Below are 24012 nucleotides of genomic sequence, written 5' to 3'. Positions count from 1 at the left end.
AGAAATCTTTCTCTTTCCACACTCACCAAGGAAAGGTCATGTGAGCTCACAGTAAGTGGGCAGCCATTTGCAAGCCAGGAAAACAGCTCTCACCAAAATCTGACCGTGCTGACACCCTGCCCGTGGACTTCCAGCCTCCAGAAGTGTGAGAAAATATTTCTCTTGTTTAAGCCACTCAGTCTACGGTATTTGGTTATGGTAGCATCAGTAAATTCTGGAGTGATAATTTTAGGGCCAAAGATCCTTAAGGACCATTTTTATTATTGTCTTATTTCTTAAGAAGAAAAATGAAACTTTTTTCACTTGATAAAGATGGAACACATCTGAAATGATCAGCAGTGGTGATCACCTATGATCAGTCAGTTGAAGACATTCACTGAATGGCTACTGGAATTGTACAAGGCGTTTCATGAAAGAATAAGAAAAATACTAGATGAATTGGGCTCATATTCAAAGAAGGAAAACCTACTATGCAAAAATAGTTAAAATTTAACACATTTAAAAGCTTAATTTGCACATCCTTTGGTGTTTGTTGAAGCTGTGAGTCTACTGACCACCTCACAGGCAACGGGAACACGTGAGAATTCTGCTCTCCTCTGTAAAGACTGTGCCAAATGCACAGTGTCTTCTTTCTGGGGTTTTCTTCAGGATCCTGCTGGTGGAGGCAGCTGTAACTTTTGCTGCAGTGCAATCCTGCAGCTCTTGCTGAGGGCCTCTGCTGTGGCCCTGGCCTTCTCTGCCCCTGCCCGGTCCTCCTGGCCTAGCATTCAGAGGTCAGGACCAATTCCTAAACCCAGTAGCTCCAAAGCTGATCTCCTCCCATGTGGACAAGCTCTCAGACAGAGTACAGGATTTGCATGCTGACTGATCTGGTTTTAAATTCTGTTTGCCTTTAATTGGAAATCATTTAAAGGCCCCAGGTTTTGCATTTTTCAAGCAGGGGGTAATAACATCTACCTCATGGCTTAGGTTAAGTAGAAAGTATTTTAAACAGGGTAACACATGAAGTTCTTTGCATAGCACTTTACTCCTGTAAGTGTTCCATACATATTAGCTGTTTATGCTTATGCCCATGGAGAAAGATACCCCAGAGCAACAAATCTCCTACCTTTCTGATCACAAAACATCATCCATTTGTGGCAAATCTGCTTGAAGGCTGTGGAGTTAATTCCCTAACTTGTTCCCTGGGAGTAGGTCTGATTGTAATGGTATGTGTGGCCACAACTTCTTTATGCACAGTGCCTGTTGTTTGGAGAGGAACACCTTGCACAGGACATGGAAATGGTCTGTTCTGTGGGCAGCCGCTGCCATTCGATGTCCACCACGTCCGACGGGAAGGGGCCTGGCAATGCCGTGGACCTTGCACTTCCGGAATTTGATTCGTCAACAAAACAAATTAGGAGCAGTGGGATTGCGGAGGGGCGCCTAATGGATTCAGGAACTTGTTTTATGTTTTCAAAATGATCACTAGATGGAGGATACGAATTAAGATGTTTGATCTGTTTCTAAAACTGATATTAATATCAAGATATTTGGCTGTGCTCCTTTTCTTAAGTCATAGTGTTTTATTTTCGGATACCATAATCATATCCACAGAAGCTAGCATTTTTTCATAAAGCCTAGAGGACATAAAACGTAGGATAGAAAATACAGTTGTGTAAGTTTACAACTGTGGAGATTATTTTTGATGCAAACATGTTTAATCAATGAAACCAAAAAAGAATTTTAACCAAATCTGGAAAAGTCTCAAGTTACATTATCTATCTATCTAGCTCAATAGAAAGATAAGATTGAACCCTATAACATTTCTGTTTTTACGTCGCAAATTGTAAAATATCAGAAATTTCATGGAGGTCAACCTAAAATACACACATACAGAATTTTAAATTGTTATTATTACAAAGTTTTATGTCATCTGTCAACTTCACCTCCTTTTATGTAAGTGATTTATTCCTGCAACCATATTCTTACGTCAAAGAATGGCCTTAATATAGAAAGAGCTGCAGTGCTAATCGTATTAAGTCTGCAGACGCTCAGACCTTATTTTGGCCCCAGTTAATGGCTTCGATGCTAATTTTAGCACACAGCTCCATAATATAGTATTGGCTTTTTATTAAAAATTTTTTTCCTTTGATGTATTCCTAGTCACAGAAGGAATGCGTGTTTGTTGCAGTGAGTATGGCCAAACAATATGAAGATGAACAAAAGCGAAGTTCATCTTGCCACCTTCCTTCAGTCTGGGCTAAGGTGTAGCTTTATCTCTGCTGTGCAGTTCTCCCCTGGAGGCCTCGGCTCTCACCTGCCCGTGGCCTGCCTCCCTCTCTCCTGGTGCTTTTATTTCCCACCCCCTGGGCCAGGCTTCCCCAGGTGCAACAGGCCTGGGATTTGCACGGAGCACATCCCTGGTCTGGTCGCAGTGCTGGGCACAGGGAGGCCCGCTGATGTCCCCTTTCATTCTTACGGGGCTCAGACTTCCAGACATCTGCCTACGATGACTTCAGAATTATCAGAGAAGACAAAACCCACCCCTGCCTCCATTTTACCTTTCCCCCCTTATCTGGCCACTCTCGCTTTGCTTTGCTGGTCACGTGCCCCCGGAAGGGATTTTGCTTCCTTTACCTCAGTGCCACTTCCCCCCCTCCATCCCCAATGTTCAGGGCCAGTGTTGCCTTAAATACACACATTTGTTGTTGAAGTGCAGCTTTGTGATTAGGAAAATCTCATCCAGCCTACTTCCTTCACTTCTCTTTCTGGTTGGTACTGGTTTCTGATAGCTGGCCCCTGTATTTTTATCAGCTTTTCTTTTTATTTATTGCTTTTCTCAAGGGCACCCAGCTCTAGGCCACGGTCTGCCTTCCTTTTTCCTGGGGGGTCCCTCCCGTCACGCCCCCAGCACCTGTTCCCCCGCCCCTTCTGCGGTGGCGCCTCCCTTCAGGGTTATACCCTCTTGGAAGCAGGTCACGTTTGCTCAGAGTACTAAAATGTTTATATATTGCTCTCAGGCTTCAGATATTTTCACATAATTCCTTCTTTTTATTCTTAGACTAGCACTGAGAAGTAAGAGGGAAGGTATTATTCCCACTCGGTACCTGGAGAAACAGCCTGGGGGCTGGTGGGACCTTGCTGGCATGGGTCAGGTGTGGGTGAGGTCTACAGCCCAGACTGCCGCATTCCTGGTTGTGTGTTTGCTCTCTCACGCCACACTCTGGCTGTCCTCTGTGCTCCTCTGCGTGGCTTCTGGAACGCCAGATGTCTAATGACAAAGCTCTTCTTAGGTCCCCTTCCCCCATTTAACTCCCCAAACGAAGTTCAACTCTGCCACTAAAACAGATGCAGTCATCTCTATGAATGGTATAGGATATCCTTAGGGAAGTCAGGAGATCTGAGGTTCCTTCTGACTTTACTGTCCAGTAATTTGTGTCTTCTTGTCACTCATAAAATGGAGCAAAATGGGGCAGAGTTGCTTGGAATTTAAGCATTCATCAGAATCATCCAAAGGGTTTGCTAACATGGACTCCTGGGCTGCACCCCTAGCATTTCTGATTCAGTAGGTCTGGAACTTGCATTTCTAACAAGCTCCCTGATGCTGCTGACTTGGGGGCCACACTTCAAGAGCCGCTGGCCCATGTACTTTCTAAGTTCCCTTAAACTTCAACCAGTTGTGACTGGGAGTGACAGTGGTCACTGTCCATAAGCTGCCGATAAAACCAGGTACCTTTGCACTTTTGATGAGGAGCAGTTGAGATGGATAGAGGATGCTCACAGCATACCCACCAGCTCCTCCTGACCAGGTCTGCCTCAAGCTTGATGTGAATCCAATACTGGTTCTCTTTTCCATTTGATGGTGAACTTGAATGGCTAGTGTTTATGTTTTAGAAATTCGTAGAGACATAAAAGCTAATCTGCATGGAGTCCGATTCCTGAATGAGCTTGTCACTTAGCATAATATAACAAGCTGCCTAGTGGTGTGAGTCTCCATTTACCTGGCATGCCTTGTAAAATACTGATCCTTAAGGTTGATGATAATGGGACCATAGTGATTAATAAATGGGATTTTATACTGTAATTCTGGGTCTAAGAAAATTAAACCAAAAAAGGGATGTATTTGGGCTCTATAGCTAATTTCTAGTCAGGGCAGCAGCTACAGAATTTATGTTTATTATTCTGCTAAGTTCATAGGTTCTGAGGGAAATAGCCCTATCTTCTTGCTTAATAAATTCAGGATAAACTCATTAATTACACTGAGATTAATCTGGCATTTAGTGCAGACACTAAAAAAGTGCATTGCATTGAGTATTTGACCTTTTACAATATTAACAGTTGGAAAGGGCTAAAAATTTTTTTTTTTTTTAACCTAGATTCTATTTTTATTTCAGGGGAATTTTTTTATTTTTTATTTTTATTTTTTTATTTTTTTGGGGGTACACCAGGTTCAATCATCTGTTTTTATACACATATCCCCGTATTCCCTCCCTTCCTTGACTCCCCCCCCTCGAGTCCCCCCCACCCTCCCTGCCCCAGTCCTCTAAGGCATCTTCCATCCTCGAGTTGGACTCCGGAAAGGGCTAAAATTTAACATACAGCACAAGTCCAAAAATAGAATTAGCAGCATGCTCCTGAAAATTTTAATATTTTGCTCAGCTGCCTTCCAGTAAGAATTTATAGGCAGCAAAACCATCTAAGAAGACATAAATAAAACTAATTTTCTAAACTTTGTGTATACCATTAAATATGTCATTTATTATACTAATTATAATAGAACAGTAACTCTCTTTGGTTAGGGCTTTACTAGGTTAGAGGACTAAAAAGAGCCCAGATATGGAAGAGATTTAAATGGCTATAATGCAAGTTTCAATCTAAAACTTTGAAATATATCCAAGAAATCTTGAAGGAAAAGTAAACAGTAAAGCACACTTTTTTTTCTTTTTTTAGTATACATACACACACAGCATAAACTCAGTTTCAAAAACCAAATAATTCATAATTAAGGGAAATTATTATATGTTTCCTTAATAATAAAATGAAAAACTTGTTGAAAAGAACAGATACACTTAATGACTTTTCTTCAGAGTTTATTCATTTATTTGTACCCTAAGAAGTTTCAGTTAAGCCTGTGAACCTTTGGTCAAAGCTTCAAGAAAATGTGTATTGCTTGTTAGTGGACAGTTCTCACACATTATCACATATGTGCTCTATGTTAGATCAGGATTTGTTTGGGAGAAGATCCATTTGGAAACACTCTGGCCTGTTTGGCTTTTTTCTTTTTGCCTCCCCGTGTGTACGAGAGGTATCTTAACAGTGTTATGGTTTTCTGGAATATTAGAGGAAGATGACTGAACTGTAGACACAAGTTCAGTCAGAATTATGGCTCCGCCTGTTTTGCATGTGGGTGTGTGTATTTAGAAGGGCTATATCTGTTTTATTTGCATGGATTATTTCATCAGTATTCTTATTTCTTGGATCATTCATTACTTCTCATCACTCATTTCTTCCATGAAAACCTCTCAGTGGCCTTCATACCCTGTTGTCCCATCTCCATCCTCCCAAAAAGGTCATAACAGGTGAAATAAAGCCACCATCTAAGTGCTCGTGAGCTTTCCTCTGCTGCGGTGGAAATACTTTCTTCGGGGATGAGTTTACTGTCTCAGCAGCGTGTCTGCCTCCCTGAGATTATAAACCACAGGTGCAGGAGCTGTGTCTCTTTAAGTGCTGTCCAAGTTCTGACTTATTGACAGCACTTCATCATAAGAATTGTTAAATGAGTTAGAAACTGCTCCACCAAACGCCTCCATTTTGGCAGTAAAAGGATATTAAATAGAGCCTCCTCTGAAGTGCTGCCCTGAAGTGCTTCCAGCGTGTAAGGATTCACCGTACTTTCTGAGCAGAAATGTATTTTGACCCTCCCCCGTTGTTAAACTTCTTCATTCTTTATTTTTATCCAACCTTGCAGTGACTGCCTTTGGTAGATACCCTGCACCAACGTCAAAGTCAGAGAAAATTTATGACACACATAACACCAATACCAATTGGCAGTCTGTTAATATTTGAGATGGTAGAGCAAGCACATACGAGGGTGAATCAGAAATTACCTGCACTCTGGTTACACTAAAACTAAATTCTACAGCTAGAGTGTGGGTAATTGTTGACTCATTCTTGTACGTGAATATGAAAAATCTTGGCTTAAGATTTCCTGAGGAAGCATAAGAGGTAGTTTGGATTCCAGCTCTAAGGTGGATAAGTTGTGGGGATGTGGTGTACAGCATGGTGACTAGAGTCGACAATACTGGATTGTATACTGGAGAGTTGCTAAGAGAGCAGATGTTAAAGGTTCTCATCACAAGAAAATCATTTGGCATTTAATAGCAAAATAAACAAAAAACCAAACCAAAAAACACAAACAGGAAACAGTCTAAATATTTGACAGTGGGAGTTGGTTATATTGATTAAGCTATGTACCTACTGCTTAGAATATCATATAGCTATTCTAAATGATGATGTACAAGGATATTAATGTGGGAGAATGCCCGTGACATATATTAAGGAAAGGGCTGATTAAAAATATTAAAGATGCACTCAGTAAAAAATCAAACTAAACGAAGCTAAACAAAAAGCCTGGACATATCGTTATACCTAAATACCAACACGATAGCCTCTGGGAGATACTTTTAAACATCTTATTTTATTCTCCTTTCTCATTTTATTCTTAGTTCTTTCTTTCCCCAAATTTTCTCTGATTCCCGTACATTATTTAAATCAGAAGTATATGGACTTAAAGATAGATTTAAAATAGTATCTTGCTTGAATAAATATTGTTGGAGAAATTATAATTTTCTAATTATATTGTCCTAAAATATGCCAGATTCAGTTTATTGCCTAGACAACTGCCCATTTGCCCTTCTGTCCTTGTGATAAGAAGCCAGGGTGGAAACTTTTTTTTTTTTTTTTTTCAATTATTTTTGGCTATGTTGGGTCTTTGTTGCGTGTGAGCTTTTTCTAGTTGTGGCAAGCCGAGGCTACTCTTCATTGTGGTGCATGGGCTTCTCAGTGCAGTGGCTTCTCTTGTTGTGGAGCATGGGCTCTAGGCTTGCAGGCTTCAGTAGTTGCAGCATGCAGGCTCAGTAGCTGTGGCATGTGGGCTCTAGAGTGTGTGGCCTTCAGTAGTTGTGGCACATGGGCTCAGTAGTTGTGGCACATGGGCTCAGTAGTTGCAGCTCGTGGGCTCTAGGGTGCAGGCTCAGTAGTTGTGGCGCATGGGCTTAGTTGCTCCGTGGCATGTGGGATCTTCCCAGACCAGGGATCGAATCTGTGTTGCCCTGCGTTGGTAGGCGATTCTTAATCACTGTGCCACCAAGGACGTCCCCAGGGTGGAAATCTTTTGATCTCAGAGAAGTTAGGATTTTCCCTCAGCCAAGGAGATAAATAATGACTAGTAAGCTCATCACAGCAATTCCTTCCTTTTTGTCAGTTACTTACTTTCCCAGCCTCCCTTGCAGAAAGAGATGCCCATAATGTCAAAATTCTGCCCCATGAAATAGAAGACATTTGTGTACAAATTTGGAAAGATTTCCTTCACTTATTAAAAAATTAATAAGCCTCACAATGGAGAAACTTTTTGTCTCTTCCTTCTGATTTGTGTTTCAAAAGTGAATGTGATGCCTGGAGCTCTAGCAGTCATCTTGTGAACGAGAGTTACCAGCATGAAGACAGAAAGGAAACTTGCTAAGCACAGTAGAATAGAAGCATAGAAAGACCCTGGATCCCCACTGACATCACTGAGCAGCTAAACCAATAAACGCAGCCAAATGATTAGGCTTTTTAAGATGACTAAATGAACTATTGGTGTAAACCACTGTCAGTTGTTTTTTAACTTACTTGCAGCAAAAAAAATTCCTAATTATTAAATGAGGTCCACTAGCAAAATTAGATGGTGGGATTGTAACTATCATTTTTAATTTTTAAATTTTTATTTTTTAAATATTTATTTTCGGCTGCATCTGGTCTTAGTTGTGGCATGCAGGATATTCATTGTGGCACGTGGGATCCTCCGCTGTGGTGTGGGCTCCTCATTGCAGTGTGCAGCCTCTCTAGTTGTGGTGCATGGGTTCAGTAGTTGCAGCATGTGGGCTTAGTTGCCCTGTGGCATGTGGGATCATAGTTCTCCTACCAGGGATTGAATCCACATCCCCTGCATTGGAAGGTGGATTCTTAACCACTGGATCACCAGGGAAGTCTCCTATCATTTTTTAAAATACTATTATGGCCCCCTTATAAATCATTTTTTGAAAATGTGTTTGAAAAGAGAGAATATTGTAAACAATGCCTGTTCTAGCGCAGTGTAGACTAGGTTCTCTTTCCTAATAGTGCCCCCTAAGATGTTGTTTCCCTTGAGAGCAAGCAAACTTGGGGCTAACGTCTTTGGGCAAGGGGCCAGAGGACAGGAGGTGGGAGACGTGACTCGCCCAGCAGCTGGCACAGTAAGCCTCAGGGGCTACACTAGCCCCACGTGTGCTGCCTGCTTGAGGCTCAGCTGCCAGCCTTCACCTCAGGCTCTAACTTTCAACCCGAATGTTACAAATGTCGGTTTCGAAAAAGTAAAAAGAGAAAACTTAAGTGGCCTTTCTTAAATTACGAAAAAAATAGTTGTCTTTGATAGTTTCTCGACAACTAAATTCCCAACTATGTGGTCCTTGAACAAGAGTCAGGTATTCTCTAGCACAGAGGGTGACCCCTATGTTCAGTGTTCTCTACACATTAGCCCAAAATGTGATGAAAAAGTTTAACAGCCAGAGAGCGTCAGAGATGTGGTAGTAGTTCTGGGAACTTCAGTTTCCAGCTGAATAGCTGTTTTGGTTTCCTGCTGCTGCTGTAACAAATGGCCACAAACTTAATGGCTTATAACCACACAAACTGTCCTCTTGCAGTCCTGGAAGCCGGGGTCGGAAATGAATGTCCCTGGACAGGAAGCTCAGCAGGGTCACACGCCCTCAGGACTGCTTCCGGGCCTCTTTCTGTTCTTGGAGGCCGGCCTCATTTTGAGCTCGTCACCCCCAGCACCTCCTCTCTCCTCTCTCTGCTTCCACAGGCACGTCACCATTTTCCTCCTCTGTAGCCACCTCCCCCCGCCTCCCTCTTATTAGTGAACCTGAGATTACATGTAGGGCCCCTCTAGATAATCGATGGTCTCACTACTAAGGATGCGTAACCCCTGCAAAGCCCCACTGACATGTAAAGTGCTGGAATCAGGAAGCGATGTGGACGTCTTTGGGGAACCATTATCCAGCTGATACAACAGCCTTGAGCCTTCAGTAAAATACTACGGATACTAACAGAGCCCATGCTGTGTTCCATGAGCTACTCTAAGGCCTTGAAAACAGGGGGAAAAGTGAGTATTTAGGAGAAAAAGTATTAACTCACTTAATACTTGTATCCTTATATGGTAAGCACTATAATTATTCTCATTTGGCAGATGAAGATAAAGCACAGAGAAGTTAAATAGTTTACCTGAGATCATAATGCTTGTAAGGGGCAGAGTAGTTCTTTGGTCCTGAATGAGAACCCCTCCTCTTCATCTCTGTGCTACGTGCCACCTTGACCTCTTGGGACTGGAGTTTCATGGGTTGATGGGAGGGTGTAATAGAACGAGCTACTCTCTGTATTTTTTCAAGTTCTAGTGGATTTTTTCCAACCCAAGGATGTAATTATATTTTGTCCAATGAAAAAAATTCCAAAATCATTAAAACAAATGTTTCAAAAGTCATTTATTACATTCTTTGGAAAGAGTGTAGTGTGGGGAAAAAGTCACATTTCTTGAAATACAAACTTCACCAAGATATCAGTAATGACATTTCTAACCTGGCCAGAATGACCAAACTATTCAGAGGTTGAGTCTGAGAGGCCAAATTACATAACAGGTGATAAAGAGTCACTGTAAAAAAAGATACCCCATGTGTTTCAGAGGCCATTTTTATATATGAATTTTAAAAATCTAGCATTCTGAAACTATTATGAAGCCAAAATAGAAAAAGTCTGGAGAAAAGAAAATATTCACGTGGACATCTTTTTATAAAATTATTAATTCTGACAAAATAAAATAACAAAGCTTTTTGTGTTAAGGCAAGCCTATTAGACATGTATACAGATAGAGTGCATGGGATGAATCATGTTTAATAATAGCACTTAATATCCTTCCCAGAAACACAATGGGTAATTTCTGAAGCATTAAGTGATTTCTGAAAAGAGGAACTAAACCGAGGCAAAATAAATGTAGACATAATTTAACTTCTTTGTTATAAGCAATTTGAAAATAAAATGGGGAAGAGCAGAATGTAATTGTAATATAGAATATATTTTAAAATCCCATTTCATGAGAAGCCATTTGGTAAGTAGTATACCTGAAGGAAAATATTAACATACTTTGAAATTAGGGAAAGTCATATATTAGTGACTTTTAGATTTCATTTACTGTTTCAATGCAATAGAAAAAGGAAGCCAAATTGAAGGGCTCCAAATGTTTTGTTTTTATAGCACATTCATAGATAAAGAAAAACTAAAAATAGTAAAAATAACTGCATAAAGATAAGCTGAACTGCAAATGTTTCTTTCCTGCTGATTTCAATTTGTTGCCTTAAAATTGTATATGCTATGAACCAACTCCCACCCCTTGAAAGACAGCTATTATAATTGTTTATATTTGCTTTTATATTAAAGTCAAATGGCTTGGAGAATGAAGCTGTGGGACTAAGTTTAGAGGGTTTCTCAGCTGATGGTATCGGAGACGGAACCAGTCAAGTGTGAGAAAACTGTAACACAGGCTTGGTCAGCAGGGCGCCATGGAAATGATGGACTCTCAGGGTAGAGCCACACCTCTGATTTATTATGCTGTGTCTTCCACAAATGACTGAAGCAGCCTGATCACTCAAGACGTTGATGCTACGTGAGAAAACCATCACATTTCAATCTCATGGCCAAAACTTGTTAAAGTAGTTTCATGTACAGAGCTAACTTATGGGCACGTCATGATCTTGGATGCCTGTCAGGAAAATACCAGAGATATTCAAGCAATGCTAAGGAAGAATAGGTATCTTTCTTTTTATATGGAATTGATGGAAAAACACTTCATATCTTTTCTGGGATCTTTTTCAGAATCAACACTTTCAGTGAATTCAGAATCAACACTTCTAGTGATTTCAGAATGATAAGTGCTTTTCAAGTTGCTTCTGGGTTGTAGGCAAGCCAGAGTTAATGACTTCATTTATTTACCAAACGAGGTTAGGTGTTCTCAGATTTAAAAACATTTAATCTTTCTCAGCTAGTTTGAATTATATTGCTGCTGACCAGAAAAACTTCTAAAAAAAAATAAGAGCTGCTAATTTTGTGACATCTTGATGGATTTTGGAAGAACAAGATAAAAGTGTTTAAAATTCAAGGGAAGAAATGTTTCCTTTTAGCTCACAACTCCAATTTCTTGCTTGCAGTTCAGTATGGTAATAATTAGTAGTAGTAGTAGAAAAATGATCATAGCACTAATTGTAAGTTTACTATGTACTAGGATTTATAGTTTCTATAAACACATTAAACTCTGTTTACAAGCCAGTGACTTGCTAAAAAGATTTTTAGTTCTATTGTGCACATTAGGTAACAGAGACAATACATCAGTTACATTTTCTGCCCGTGATTGCATAGCTAGTACTCCAGCAAGGTTGGTCTGGCCTCAGAACCAATGCCCTTATCCCCTCTGCTCTGAAGAGCAGCAGCAGGAATGAGTGGAAACTAAAAAACAGGAAGTAAAAATGCTTGTCTCTATAACCTGGAAACTTAGAAACAATAAACAGTTCCTTCTAAATTTCATAATAATATCAGTGAATAACATGATACTCTTGTTTTAATTTATTTAAGAGATTCCAAAAGTATACAAAACAGAAAACAAAAAATTTCTGTTCTCCTAAAATCTGGTAAGATTAACTTCTGGCATATTAGATAACCTAAATTTTCAAAGATTTAAAGACACATTCTAATGTGCACATGTTATGTAATTCAGCTAATTTTTAAATTTTGATTTTACTTTTTTGAGCAGTTTCAGAGCAAAACTGAGGGGAAGGTGCAGAGATTTCCTATAAACCTGCTGCCCCTACACATGCACAGCCTCCCGCATTATCAACATCACCCATCAAAATGGTACATTTGTTACAATACATTCACCTACACTGATACCTCATGACCACTCAAAGCCAGTAGCTTACTTTAGGGTTCATTCATAGTGTTGGATGTTCTGTGGGTTTGGACAAATGTATAAAGATATATATCCATCATTATGGTGTCAGTATTTTCACTGCCCTAAAAATATTCCTTGCTCTGTCTATTCATCCTCCCCTCGACCAGCCCCCAGCAACCACTGATCTTTTTACAGTAAGTCTCTATAGTTTTGCTTTTTCCAGAATGTCATATAGTTGGGAATCACAAGTACACTGTCTTTTCAGATTGGTTTCTTTCTTTTAGTAATATGCATTGCGGGTCTTCCATCTATTTTTACAGCTTGATAGCTCATTTCCTTTTAGCCTGGAGTAATACTCTGTGGATATACCACAGTTTGTTTATCCATTCACTCATGAAGAACATCATGGTTGCTTCCGAGTTTTGGCAATTATGAATAAAGCTGCTATTAACATTTGTGTGCAGGTTTTTATGTGGATGTAAATTTTCAATTCTTTTGGGTAAATATCAAGAAGCATGAATGCTGGACTGTATGGTAAGAGTATGTTTAGTATTTTAAGAAACTGCCAAACTGTCTTCCAAAGCGACTATCATTTTGCATTCCTACCAGCAATGAATGAGGGTTCCTGTCACTCCACATTCTCACCAGTGTTTGCTGTGGTCAGTGTTCCGGCTTTTGGTCATTCCAGTGAATGGAATCTCGTTGTTTTACTTTGCATGACGTATAATATGAAGCATCTTTCCATATGCTTATTTTCCATCTGTATATCTTCCTTGGTGAGAGGTCTGCTAAGACCTTTGGCTCATTTTTAACTGGGTTGTTTGTTTCCTGTTGTTGAGTTTGAGTTCTTTCTATATTTTAGATGATTGTCATTTTCAGATGCATCTTTTGCAAATATGTTCTCCCAGTCTGTGCCATTGTTTTTCACAGAGTAGAAGTTTTTCATTTTAATGAAGGCCAGCTTATCGATTATTCCTCTCATGGACTATGGCTTTGGTGTTGGATCTAAAAAGTCACTGCCAGACCCAAAGTCATCTAGGTTTTCTCCTGTTATCTTCTAGGAGTTTTTAGTGTTGTGTTTTACATTTAGATCTGTGATCCATTTTGAGTTCATTTTTATGAAGGGTGTAAAGTCTATGTCTAGTTACTTTTTTTTTTTTTTTTTGCATATGGCAGTCCCATTGTTCCAGCACCATTTGCTGAAAAGACTATCCTTGCTCCATTGTGTTGCTTTGCTCCTTTGTCAAAGATCAGTTGATTATATTTATGTGGGTCTATTTCTGGGCTCTCTATTCTGTCCCAGTTACCTATTTGTCTACTCTTTTGCTGATACCAAACTGTCTTGATTGCTGTAGTTTTATAGTAAGTCAAAGTTGGAGAGTATTATCCTTCAGTCTTGTTCTTTTCCTTCAGTATTGTATTATCTCTTCTGGGTCTTTGCCTCTTCACATAAGCTTTAGGATCAGTTTGTCAGTTATACAAAATAAATTCCTGTCATTTTGACTGGGAAGAACTAGAATCTATACAATTTGAGTCTTCCTGTCCATGAACATGGACTATTTTTCATTTATTTACTTCTTTGATTTTCTTTATCAGATGTTAATGTAAATGGTATTGTGGTTTTAATTTCAAATTCCACTTTTTCATTGCTAGTATATGGGAATGCAATTGACTTTTCTATATTAACTTGTATCTTGCAGCTTTGCTAATTGCTTATTCATTCCAGGAGTTTTTGTGGTCAGTTCTCCCAAATTTTCTACGTAGATGATCCTGTCATCTGAGAACAAAGACAGTTTTATTTTTTCCTTCCCAATCTACGTACTTTTAATTTCCTTTTCTTATTGCATTAGCTACTACTTCACTATAGTATTGAAAAGGAATGTAAAAGGTGACATCCTTGTCTTGTACCTGATCTTACTGGGGAAGCTTATAGTTTCTCACTATTAAGTGTGATGTTAGCTGTGGATTTTTTGTAGGTATTCATATTGAACTGAGCAGGGTCCCCTCTAGTCTAAGTTAACTGAAAGTTTTTATCATAATTGCATTTTGGATTTTGTCAAATGCTGTTTCTGTCTACTGATATAATCATTTGATTATATCAAATGTTGATGTGATGGATTGCATTATTAAATGTTGAACCAAACTTTTTAACCAATAGGGATAAATCCTTATTGGTTAAAAATGGTTAATTTTTAAAATTGTTTTTAACCATTTTATTAAGAAATAAAACATACAGAAACCAAAGAAAACTATAGTGAATTATTATAAAGAGAACACAATTAAAACCGTCATTCAGGTTAAGTAACATAATTTTCTTTCCACCCTGAACCCTTCAATTTGCCCATCCTAATCACAGTCATCTCTCTCCCTCCAAAACAACCACTAGTAAGCACTGCCTTGTATTTGTCTATTGTTTTACAATTCAAGCATGCATTCCTAGACACTGTAGTTCATTCTTGCCCATTTTAAAAAACTTTAACATATCTTTTATGTCCTTTTTAACCTTTTTAATCCATAGGTTCTCACTTTATCACTTTATTTACCTTACAGTTTATCTGTTAAAGATTCTGGACTGACTGACCTGTAGGGTTGAGTTGCCCACAGGCTGGATTCACTGCTGTGCATTTATGCTGCAGGTCAATATATTCTGCTCATCTCTTTGTTTGCTGAAAATTAGGTATATATAGAGACTTGATCAGATTCAGGTTTGAAAACTTACATAAATGATTTTTGACCAAGATGTCAAGTCAATTCAGTGGGGGAGATAGTCTGTTTGTAAAAATTATGCTGGAACAACTTCATATCTATATAGATTTCTATATAGATTTAAAAAAAACTCTCTATTCCTACTCCAGTCCATGTAGAAAAATCAATTTGAGGTGAATCAAAGACTTAATTGTAAAAGTGAGACCCTTAGAGCTTTTAGAAGAAAACATAGAAGACCATCATTGTGTTCTTGATGTAAGCAACTCTTCTTAGGACATAGTAAAGTACAAACCATAGGGGGAAAAAAAAAACAATGTGAAATTGGAGTTTTCCAAAGTTAAAAATTTCTGCTCCACAAAGGACTCCATTAAGAAAATATAGAGGCAAGCCACAGTAAGGGAAAGAATTTGCAATATTTATATTTGACAAACAACTTACATCAAGAAACTATAGAGAACATCTACAAAACAAAAATAACAAAACCTAAAACCCAGTTTGAAAAGGAGCAAAAGGCTGGAATACACACTTAGAAAATCAGACAGACAGTGGCCAATGGGCACATGGAAAGATGTTCAACTTTATTAGTCATGTCAGTGCAAATAAAAAACTGAGATAGACCACACCTATAAGAATCACTAAAGTTAAAATCTTGAAATACCAAATACTGACTAGGATGGGAAACAACTGGAACTACACTCCCATCTGAAACAGAAGAGACTGACAACATCAAATGTTGAAGGAGCAACTGGAACTCTCACAAGTAGTTGGGAACATAAAATAACAATGTTTGGAGGTTTCCTACAAAGTTAAACACACATCAAACTTATTACCTAGTAATTCCATCCCCAATTATTTACCCAAGAGAAATGAAAACATATGTCCAAAAAAGACATGTATGAGATTTTCACTGCCTTGCTTATGATAGTGAAAACTGGGAACAACTCACAAGCCCATGAATAAGAGAGAGGATTAACAAATTGTGGTGTATTCATACACTGGAATAATATTCAGTATTGTTGGACATTAGCAGGGCAAAATTCAATAAGAAGAAACAAAGCACTAAACCACATAACAATACAGATAAGTGTCAAAAATTTGTTGAGAGAAGGAAGCCAGACACAAAGTTAATATACAATGTCTGGTTGCATCTTTAGAAGTCTAAGAACGAGTTAAATAGATTTGATGGTGATTGAGGTTAGAAAGGAATTGCTTGGTGGTGGGGAATTTGACTGGAAAGATACACAAGTGAACTTTATGAGGTGATAGGAAAGTTCTAGATCTTGTTCAGGTGGTCATTATGCGATTGTAATTTCAAACCTCAAGGATCTGAACTTAATGGGGAAAAAAAAATAAGTCAATCAAGTTGGCTTATTGTACAAGTCTGTATAAAACTCCAGAGTATAAGCTGTGATAAAAATCTGACTCAGGAATCACATTTGAAGAGGAAAATTGCATGGAGGCAACAACCTTATTTTTCTGGTTCAAATATTAATAAAGATAATTTGCCCCAACTGCCTATGCATGCAGTTATTTGTAGTTCTTTATAGTTTCTTTATATTCTGCTGCTGGAGGAGACGTTTGTCCAGGTGCAAGCACTGCAGCAGACGATCTCAAGTCCCAACCTGTCTTACCTTCACATCATCGTAAGTCAAAAAATCTCTCATACTGGAGTGCAGAATCAAGGGATTTGATTTCAAGACACAGATCTGTCACTTATTCACTGTGTGATTTTGGCTGAGTTTAAAGAAAAGTGGGGGGTGGGGGGGAGATGGTGGCAAAGTAGAAGGATGTGGAATGCATCACTTTCCACAGATGCATCAGGAATACATCAAAAGATGCAATAATTCACACAGAATACCAGCTGAACACCAGCAGAAGACCTCGGACACCAGAAAGGACTGCAAAGATCCCGACATAACTGGGTAGGACAGAGGGGAAAAGAAAAAGGAGAAAGAAGAGGAGAATAAAGGAAAGGGATGGGTCCTACACCCTGGGGTGGGAGGAGCTGAAACAGAGGAGAGATTGCCGAATTCAGGGAAACCCCCTCTCCAAGGGGGAATTTGATTGGGTCAGAAGGGAGGCATTTGGGACTGTCCAAAAAGGGTAAAGCAGCTGATCCATGGCAGACAGGAAAGAGTGAGAAACACACAGAGGGTCTGTGCCACGGCTCTGCATGTCCTGGACTGAGATGTGGGTTCACAGCTGTGCAGGGGGTCTGGGAGCTGGAACATGAGAACTGGAGAACTGGTTCAGGGTGAGAAACATTGTTGGCTGTGGGGAGACAGACTGAGGGGACAGGAGGGAAGAAATCTGCAGTGGAGAATGCCTGCCGTGGAAAGCTGGGCAGCCATGGTGGTGGCTCGCTACTGCTGCCTCACAAGCAGAAGGGAGGAGCCACGGCTGTGGCCTCTCTCTAGGTGCCTGTGACAAACAAAGGGAGGCCCCCTCTGGGCCTGGCTGTCACAGTCAACGAGGGATAGAGAAAGCCCCCTGATGGGGCTGGCCTGGTGTGCCTGCGGCTGAGAGCCAGGAGTCCGCAGAGTGGCCCAGCTCTGGAGACATTCTGCTTACACCCAAGCCCACTGGCTTCCCTCTGCAATAGGCACCACCACTGCTGCCAGGTCTCCTGTGAGCCAAACAGGGCGCTACTGCGGAGTCACATGGAGGGGGGAGGAGCCACAGTTGTAACCTCTCTCTAGGCACCTAGTGAAAAACAAAGGGAGGCCCCCTCTGGGCCTGGCTGTCACAGTCAATGAGGGATAGAGAAAGCCCCTTGATGGGGCTGCCTGGTGTGCCTGCGGCTGAGAGCCAGAAGTCTGCAGAGTGGCCCAGCTCTGGAGACATTATGCTTACACCTGAGCCCACTGGCTTCCCTCTGCAATAGGCACCAGCACAGCTGCCAGGGCTCCTGCAACCCAGGCAGGGCACTACTGCTTACTCACACCCAGGGGAAGGAGTCACTATTGTTCCCTCTCTCTCCCCACACACCAGTGCCTACAGATGAACAATAAAGGAAGCTCTGCTGGTTGCAGAGTAATACAAAAAGCCCCCAAGGGCTGCCCATTAGGTGCCTTGCACTGGGTACCAGTAAAGAACCACACTAAGGCCAGATCTCCTATACCCATGCCACTGGCATCCCTGTGCATTTGGCGTCACTCCCGAGGCTCCTGTGATCCAAGCAGGGCACTACTGTTGAGTCACATGCAGGGAGAGGAGCCACTATCAAAGCCTCTCTCCCCACACACCTGCATGTGCAGATGAACAATAAAGGAAACCCTCACTGAGGAAGACCCAAAGAGCTCCCAGGCAGCCTCAGGAACAGACTCTGGCAGTTAGACCACATGCAGAAGCAGGGACAAAACCAAAGCTGAACACCAGGGACAGGGACTAAGGAAGAGGTTCTAAAATCTTTCCATCAGATATACATGCTGCAGACTAAATCTCTGTGATCAGCTAGGTAGACCCTATGTCTTTGGAATATCTAAGTAAACAATGAACGTTCCCACAAATGAAAAAGGTCTAACTCTGGCAGCTGTGGACTGTGGGATCAAGCATACACAGAAATTGGGCCAGATCAGAGCCTAAGTGGACCCCATAGGACCCACAGCAGGTTCAGAGTCCAACCCAGAGGCAGAAGAGGGCCTCTTGAGGAAGCGAAGGTGGCCTGAGGCCCAAGGCAGGCACAAGGGCAATTATAGCTGAGACCCAGAGGACACAGAATTATTATTATTAATTCTATTGATCTGATCCATTCTTTGGTCACGTCTAGCTTTTTTTAAATTACGATCTTAGTCCTAAGGGATCTTCACGTTTTATAACATATTTTTAATTCTATTTTTTATTTCTATTTTTAATTTTAGTCTTTTTATATATTTCTATTTCTAGCTAGCTTTTTTGTAGTGCTAAATTTATCTCCCTTATCTTTTCTTATCTTTTATACATTTGTATTTTTCCTTTTCATATTTCCAGTCATACTGTGCTCTTCTGTTGCTCTGTGCTCTATCCCATTTTAGTTTATCTTATACTTTTAATCAATATTATTGGTCTGCTCTGTTTCCTTGCTTTATTCTTCAGATGACACACTGCTTTGGTTTTTGTTATTAGGTTTTGTCTTTATCTTAGTTTTAATTATAATTGTTTGATTTTGTTTTGTGGATCTTCAGTCTGGTTGTTCTCTTGCTATTTGTTATATTTGATCCTCGTTTTCATAATTTCCATGGTTTTGTGTTTTTGTTTTCTTTTTTTGGTTCTGAATTTTTGTTGGTTTTCTCTTTGTCTGCACTCTGGGGTTTTTCTGTCAGGTTGTTCTAGTGCTTTATGTTCTGTTGGGTTTGGTTTTTGTATTTCTTGTGTGTATATGTGTTTTCTTGATTTAGTATTTATTGACTTAACCTTTTGCCATTAGTTTGGGGCTTGGATAGTCTTTTTTAATCACCTTTATTGCTGGGACAGGCGACCTCTGGAGTCTAGATTCCTTGACCAGAAGTCAATTTGGAGGTTCTGGGGAGGGAGCACCGAGTCCAGGATGCTAGGCCACTAGAGAGTCCTCAGCCACAGGGAAGATTAACTGCAGATAATTCTCAAGGAGGCCTCTTTCAGAGTGTACCACCTGTCTTTGATTGGCTGCCCGCAACTGCCAGTACTGGATACCTCACACCAAACTACAAACAAGACAGGAACACAAACCCACCCATCAGCACACAGACTACCTAAAGCTATATTAAGCTCACAGATACCCTAAAACACACCAGCTGACACAGCCCTGCTCATCAGAGGGAAAAGACAGATCCACACACCAAAAGTAGGCATCAGACCCTCCCACCAGGAAGCCTACTCAAGACACTGGACCAACCCCACCACAGCGGGCAGAGAGCAGAAACGAGGAATTACTACTAGGCAGCATAGAGAAGGGAGACAGCAAATACTATAAATTAGACAAAATGAGAAAACAAAGAAACACTTTGCAGGCAAAGGAGCAAGATGAAACCCACAAGACCAAATAAATGAAGAGGAAATAGGAAAATTGCCTGAAAAAGAATTCAGAGTAATGATAGTAAAAATGATCCAAAATCTCGAGAACAAAATGGCAAAAACACAAGAAAAATTTAATAAGGACCTAGAAGAACTAAAGAGCAAACAAACAGTAATGAACAACACAATAACTGAAATCAAAAATACTCTAGATGGTATAAAGAGCAAAATAACTGAGGCAGAAGAACAAGTGAGTTGGAAGATAGAATGGGGGAAATAACTGCCACAGAGCAGGAAAGAGAAAAAAGAATAAAAAGAATGGAAGACAGTCTCAGAGACCTTGGGGACAACATTAAGCATACCAATATTCAAATCATAGATGTCTCAGAAGAAGAGAACAAGAAAGGGTCTGAGAAAATATTTTAAGAGGTAATAGTGGAAAACGTCCCCAACATGGGAAAGGAAATAATTAATCAAGTCCAAGAAATGCAAAGTGTCCCATACAGAATAAACCCAACGGGAAACACACCAATGCACATATTAGTCAAATTAATGAAAAACACAAAGAAAAACTATTGAAAGCAGCTAGAGGCCTCACAGCACAGCCATGGGTGCTCCAGGCAGAAAGATCAACCAGCCGCGAATAAAGCTGAAGAAGAAGCTGTTCAAGCGATGGTGTGTGTTAAACCGGGAGTGGCAACTGAAGCATCAGGTGGTCGGGGCTGTGACAGACAAAGGGCTGATCACTCAGCACTACCTCAAGAAGTGGGCGTCCAGTGCATGTGCCAACACTACTCTCTCTGGGAAGAAGCGCAGAAAACTCCAGCAGATCCGGCTTGCCCAGAAAGAGAAAGCAGCCACGGAAGTGGAAGCCCCCTCCAAGCCAGCCAGGATTAGTGAACCACAGCCCAAGTCGAAAAAGAAGACACCCCTGCCCCCCGGCCCCAGGATGTAGACATGGAGGACCTTGAAGATAACACCTAAATCTCACACCCCTCCACCAGAAGATTCTCAGCTGGAGCCAGGAGGACTCATTGGTTGTTCTCGAGGACTTTGGAGAAAGTGCTACTCCTTTTCACTCTCCCCAGATTCCTCTTCCCTAATAGCCTAGTGACCTGTCCTGGAGGGATGTGTTGAGAAGAAGAGGGTAGAAAAGAAAGAATGGAGAGGGGGCTCCTAAGTGGTCAACTCCATTTGTAATAAAGCCCTAGTGTTCTCACTGGGAAAAAAAAAAGCAGCTAGAGAAAAGCAACAAATAACATATAAGGGAAAACTCATAAGGATAACAGAAACTCTGCAGCCCAGAGGGGAGTGGCAGGATATATGTAACGTCTTGAAAGAGAAAAACCTACAGCCAAGAATACTCTACCCAGCAAGAATCTCATTCAGATTCGACAGAGAAATCAAAAGCTTTACAGACAAGCAAAAGGTAAGAGAATTCAGCACCATGAAACTAGCCTTACAACAATTGCTAGAGGAACTTGTCTAGGCAGGAAACACAAGAGAAGGAAAAGACCTACAAAAACACAGCCAAAACAATTAAGAAAATGGAACATACATGTCAGTAATTACCTTGAATGTAAATAGGTTAAATGCTCCAACCAAAAAACACAGACTGGCTGAATGGATACAAAAACAAGACCCTTATATGTACTGTCTCCAAAAACCCACTTCAGACCTAGGGACACATACAGACTGAAATCAAGGGGATGGAAAAAGATATTCCATGCAAATGGAAGTCCATAGAAAGCTGGAGTAGCAATACTCATATCAAACAAATTAGACTTTAAAGACTATTACAAGAGACAAGGAAGGACACTACATAATGATCAAGGGATCAATCCAAGAAGAAGATGTAACAATCGTAAATATCTATGCACCCAACATAGGAGCACCTCAATACATAAGGCAAATGCTAACAGCCATAAAAGGGGAAATCGACAGGAACACAATACTAGTAGGAGACTTTAACACCCCACTTACACCAATGGACAGATCATCCAAACAGAAAACAAGAAAACACAAGCTTTAAATGATACATTAGACCATTTCAACTTAACTGATATTTATAGGACATTCCATCCAAAAACTACAGAATACACTTTCTTCTCAAGTGCACACAGAACATTCTCCAGGATAGATCACATCTAGGGTCACAAATCAAGCCTTGGTAAATTCAAGAAAATTGAAATTGTATCTAGCATCTTCTCTGACCACAATGCCATGAGATTAGATATCAATTGCAGGAAAAAAACTGTAAAAAATACAAAAACATGGAGGCTGAAAAATACATTATTAAACAACCAAGAAATCACTGCAGAAATCAAAAAGGAAATAAAAAATACCTAGAAACAAATGACAATGAAAACACAACAACCCAAAACCTATGGGATGCAGCAAAAGTAGTTCTAAGAGGGAAGTTTATAGCAATACAGTCCTACCTCAAGAAACAAGAAAAATATCGAATAAACAACCTAAACTTACACCTAAAACAATTAGACAAAGAACAAGGAAACCCCAAAGTGAGAAGAAGGAAAAAAATCATAAAGATCAGATCAGAAATAAATGAAAAAGAAAGGAAGGAAACACTAGCAAAGATCTATGAAACTAAAAGCTGGTTCTTTGAGAAGATTAACAAAATTGATAGACAATTAGCCAGAGTCATCAGGAAAAAAAGGAAGACACAAATCAACAGAATTAGAAATGAAAAAGGAGAAGTAACAATGGACACCTCAGAAATACAAAAGATCATGAGAGACTACTACAAGCAACTATATGCCAATAAATTGGATAACCTGAAAGAAATGGAAAAATTCTTAGAAAAATACAATCTTCCAAGACTGAACCAGGAAGAAATAGAAACCATGAACAGACCAATCACAAGTACGGAAATTGAGGCTGTGATTAAAAATCTCCCAACACACAAAAGCCCAGGACCAGATGGATTCACTGGCGAATTCTATCAAACATTTAGAGAAGAGCTAACACCCATCCTTCTCAAACTCTTCCAAAATATAGCAGAAGGCGGAACACTCCCAAACTCATTCTATGAGGCCAACATCACCCTGATACCAAAACCAGGCAAAGATGTCACAAAAAAAGAAAATTACAGACCGATATCACTGATGAATATAGATGCAAAAATCCTCAACAAAATACTAGCTAACAGACTCCAACAGCACATTAAAAAAATCATACACCATGATCAAGTGGGGTTTATCCCTGGGATGCAAGGATTCTTCTATATAAGCAAATCAATCAACATGATACATCGTATCAACAAATTGAAGGATAAAATCCATATGATCATCTCAATAGATGCAGAAAAAACTTTTGATAAAGTTCAACATCCATTTATGATAAAAGCTCTCCAGAAAATGGGCATAGAAGGAAATTACCTCAACATAATAAAAGCCATATATGAGAAACCAAAAGCCAACATCGTTCTAAATGGGGAAAAACTGAAAGAATTCCCTCTAAGAACAGGAACAAGACAAGGGTGTCCACTCTCACCATTATTATTCAACATAGTTTTGGAAGTTTTAGCCACAGCAATCAGAGAAGAAAAAGAAATAAAAGGAATCCAAATTGGAAAAGAAGAAGTAAAATTGTCACTCTTTGCAGATGACATGATATTATACATAGAAAACCCTAAAGACTCTACCAGAAAACTGCTAGCACTAATTGATGAGTTTAGTAAAGTAGCAGGATACAAAATTAATGCACAGAAATCTCTTGCATTCCTATACACTTACAATGGAAGAGCAGAAAGAGAAATTAAGGAAACTCTCCCATTCACCATTGCAACAAAAAGAATAAAATACCTAGGAATAAACCTGCCTAAGGAGGCAAAAGATCTGTATGCAGAAAACTTTAAGACATTGATGAAAGAAATCAAAGATGACACAAACAGATGGAGGGACATACCATGTTCCTGGATTGGAAGAATCAACATCATGAAAATGACTGTATTACCCAAAGCAATTTACAGATTCAATGCAATCCCGATCAAATTACCAATGGCATTTTTCACAGAACTAGAGCAAGAAATCTTACGATTTGTATGGAAACGCAAAAGACCCTGAATAGCCAAAGCAATCTTGAGAAGGAAACATGGAGTTGGT

At 39.8% G+C, this 24012-nt stretch overlaps 2 protein-coding genes across 2 annotated transcripts in view; one reads left to right on the top strand and one right to left on the bottom strand.

Moving 5' to 3' along the window:
• The window catches only part of DOK6 (docking protein 6), a 418365-nt gene that overhangs the window by 19860 nt on the left and 374493 nt on the right, over positions 1 to 24012 (bottom strand). The gene's annotated exons all lie outside the window — the stretch shown is intronic.
• On the top strand, positions 20496 to 20843 carry LOC130831992 (uncharacterized protein C11orf98-like). Its single transcript, XM_057700521.1, has one exon. The coding sequence runs from the start codon at positions 20496 to 20498 to the stop codon at positions 20841 to 20843; it is 348 nt and encodes a 115-aa protein (XP_057556504.1).

The sequence above is a fragment of the Hippopotamus amphibius genome, chromosome 11 (assembly GCF_030028045.1).
Source record: "Hippopotamus amphibius kiboko isolate mHipAmp2 chromosome 11, mHipAmp2.hap2, whole genome shotgun sequence".
Taxonomy (NCBI): Eukaryota; Metazoa; Chordata; class Mammalia; order Artiodactyla; family Hippopotamidae; genus Hippopotamus; species Hippopotamus amphibius.
This window is presented reverse-complemented; position numbering and strand designations above follow the sequence as displayed.

Bases quoted from the DNA above. Each gene is read 5' to 3' on its own strand.
- LOC130831992 (XM_057700521.1), top strand. From the start codon at position 20,496: ATGGGTGCTCCAGGCAGAAAGATCAACCAGCCGCGAATAAAGCTGAAG.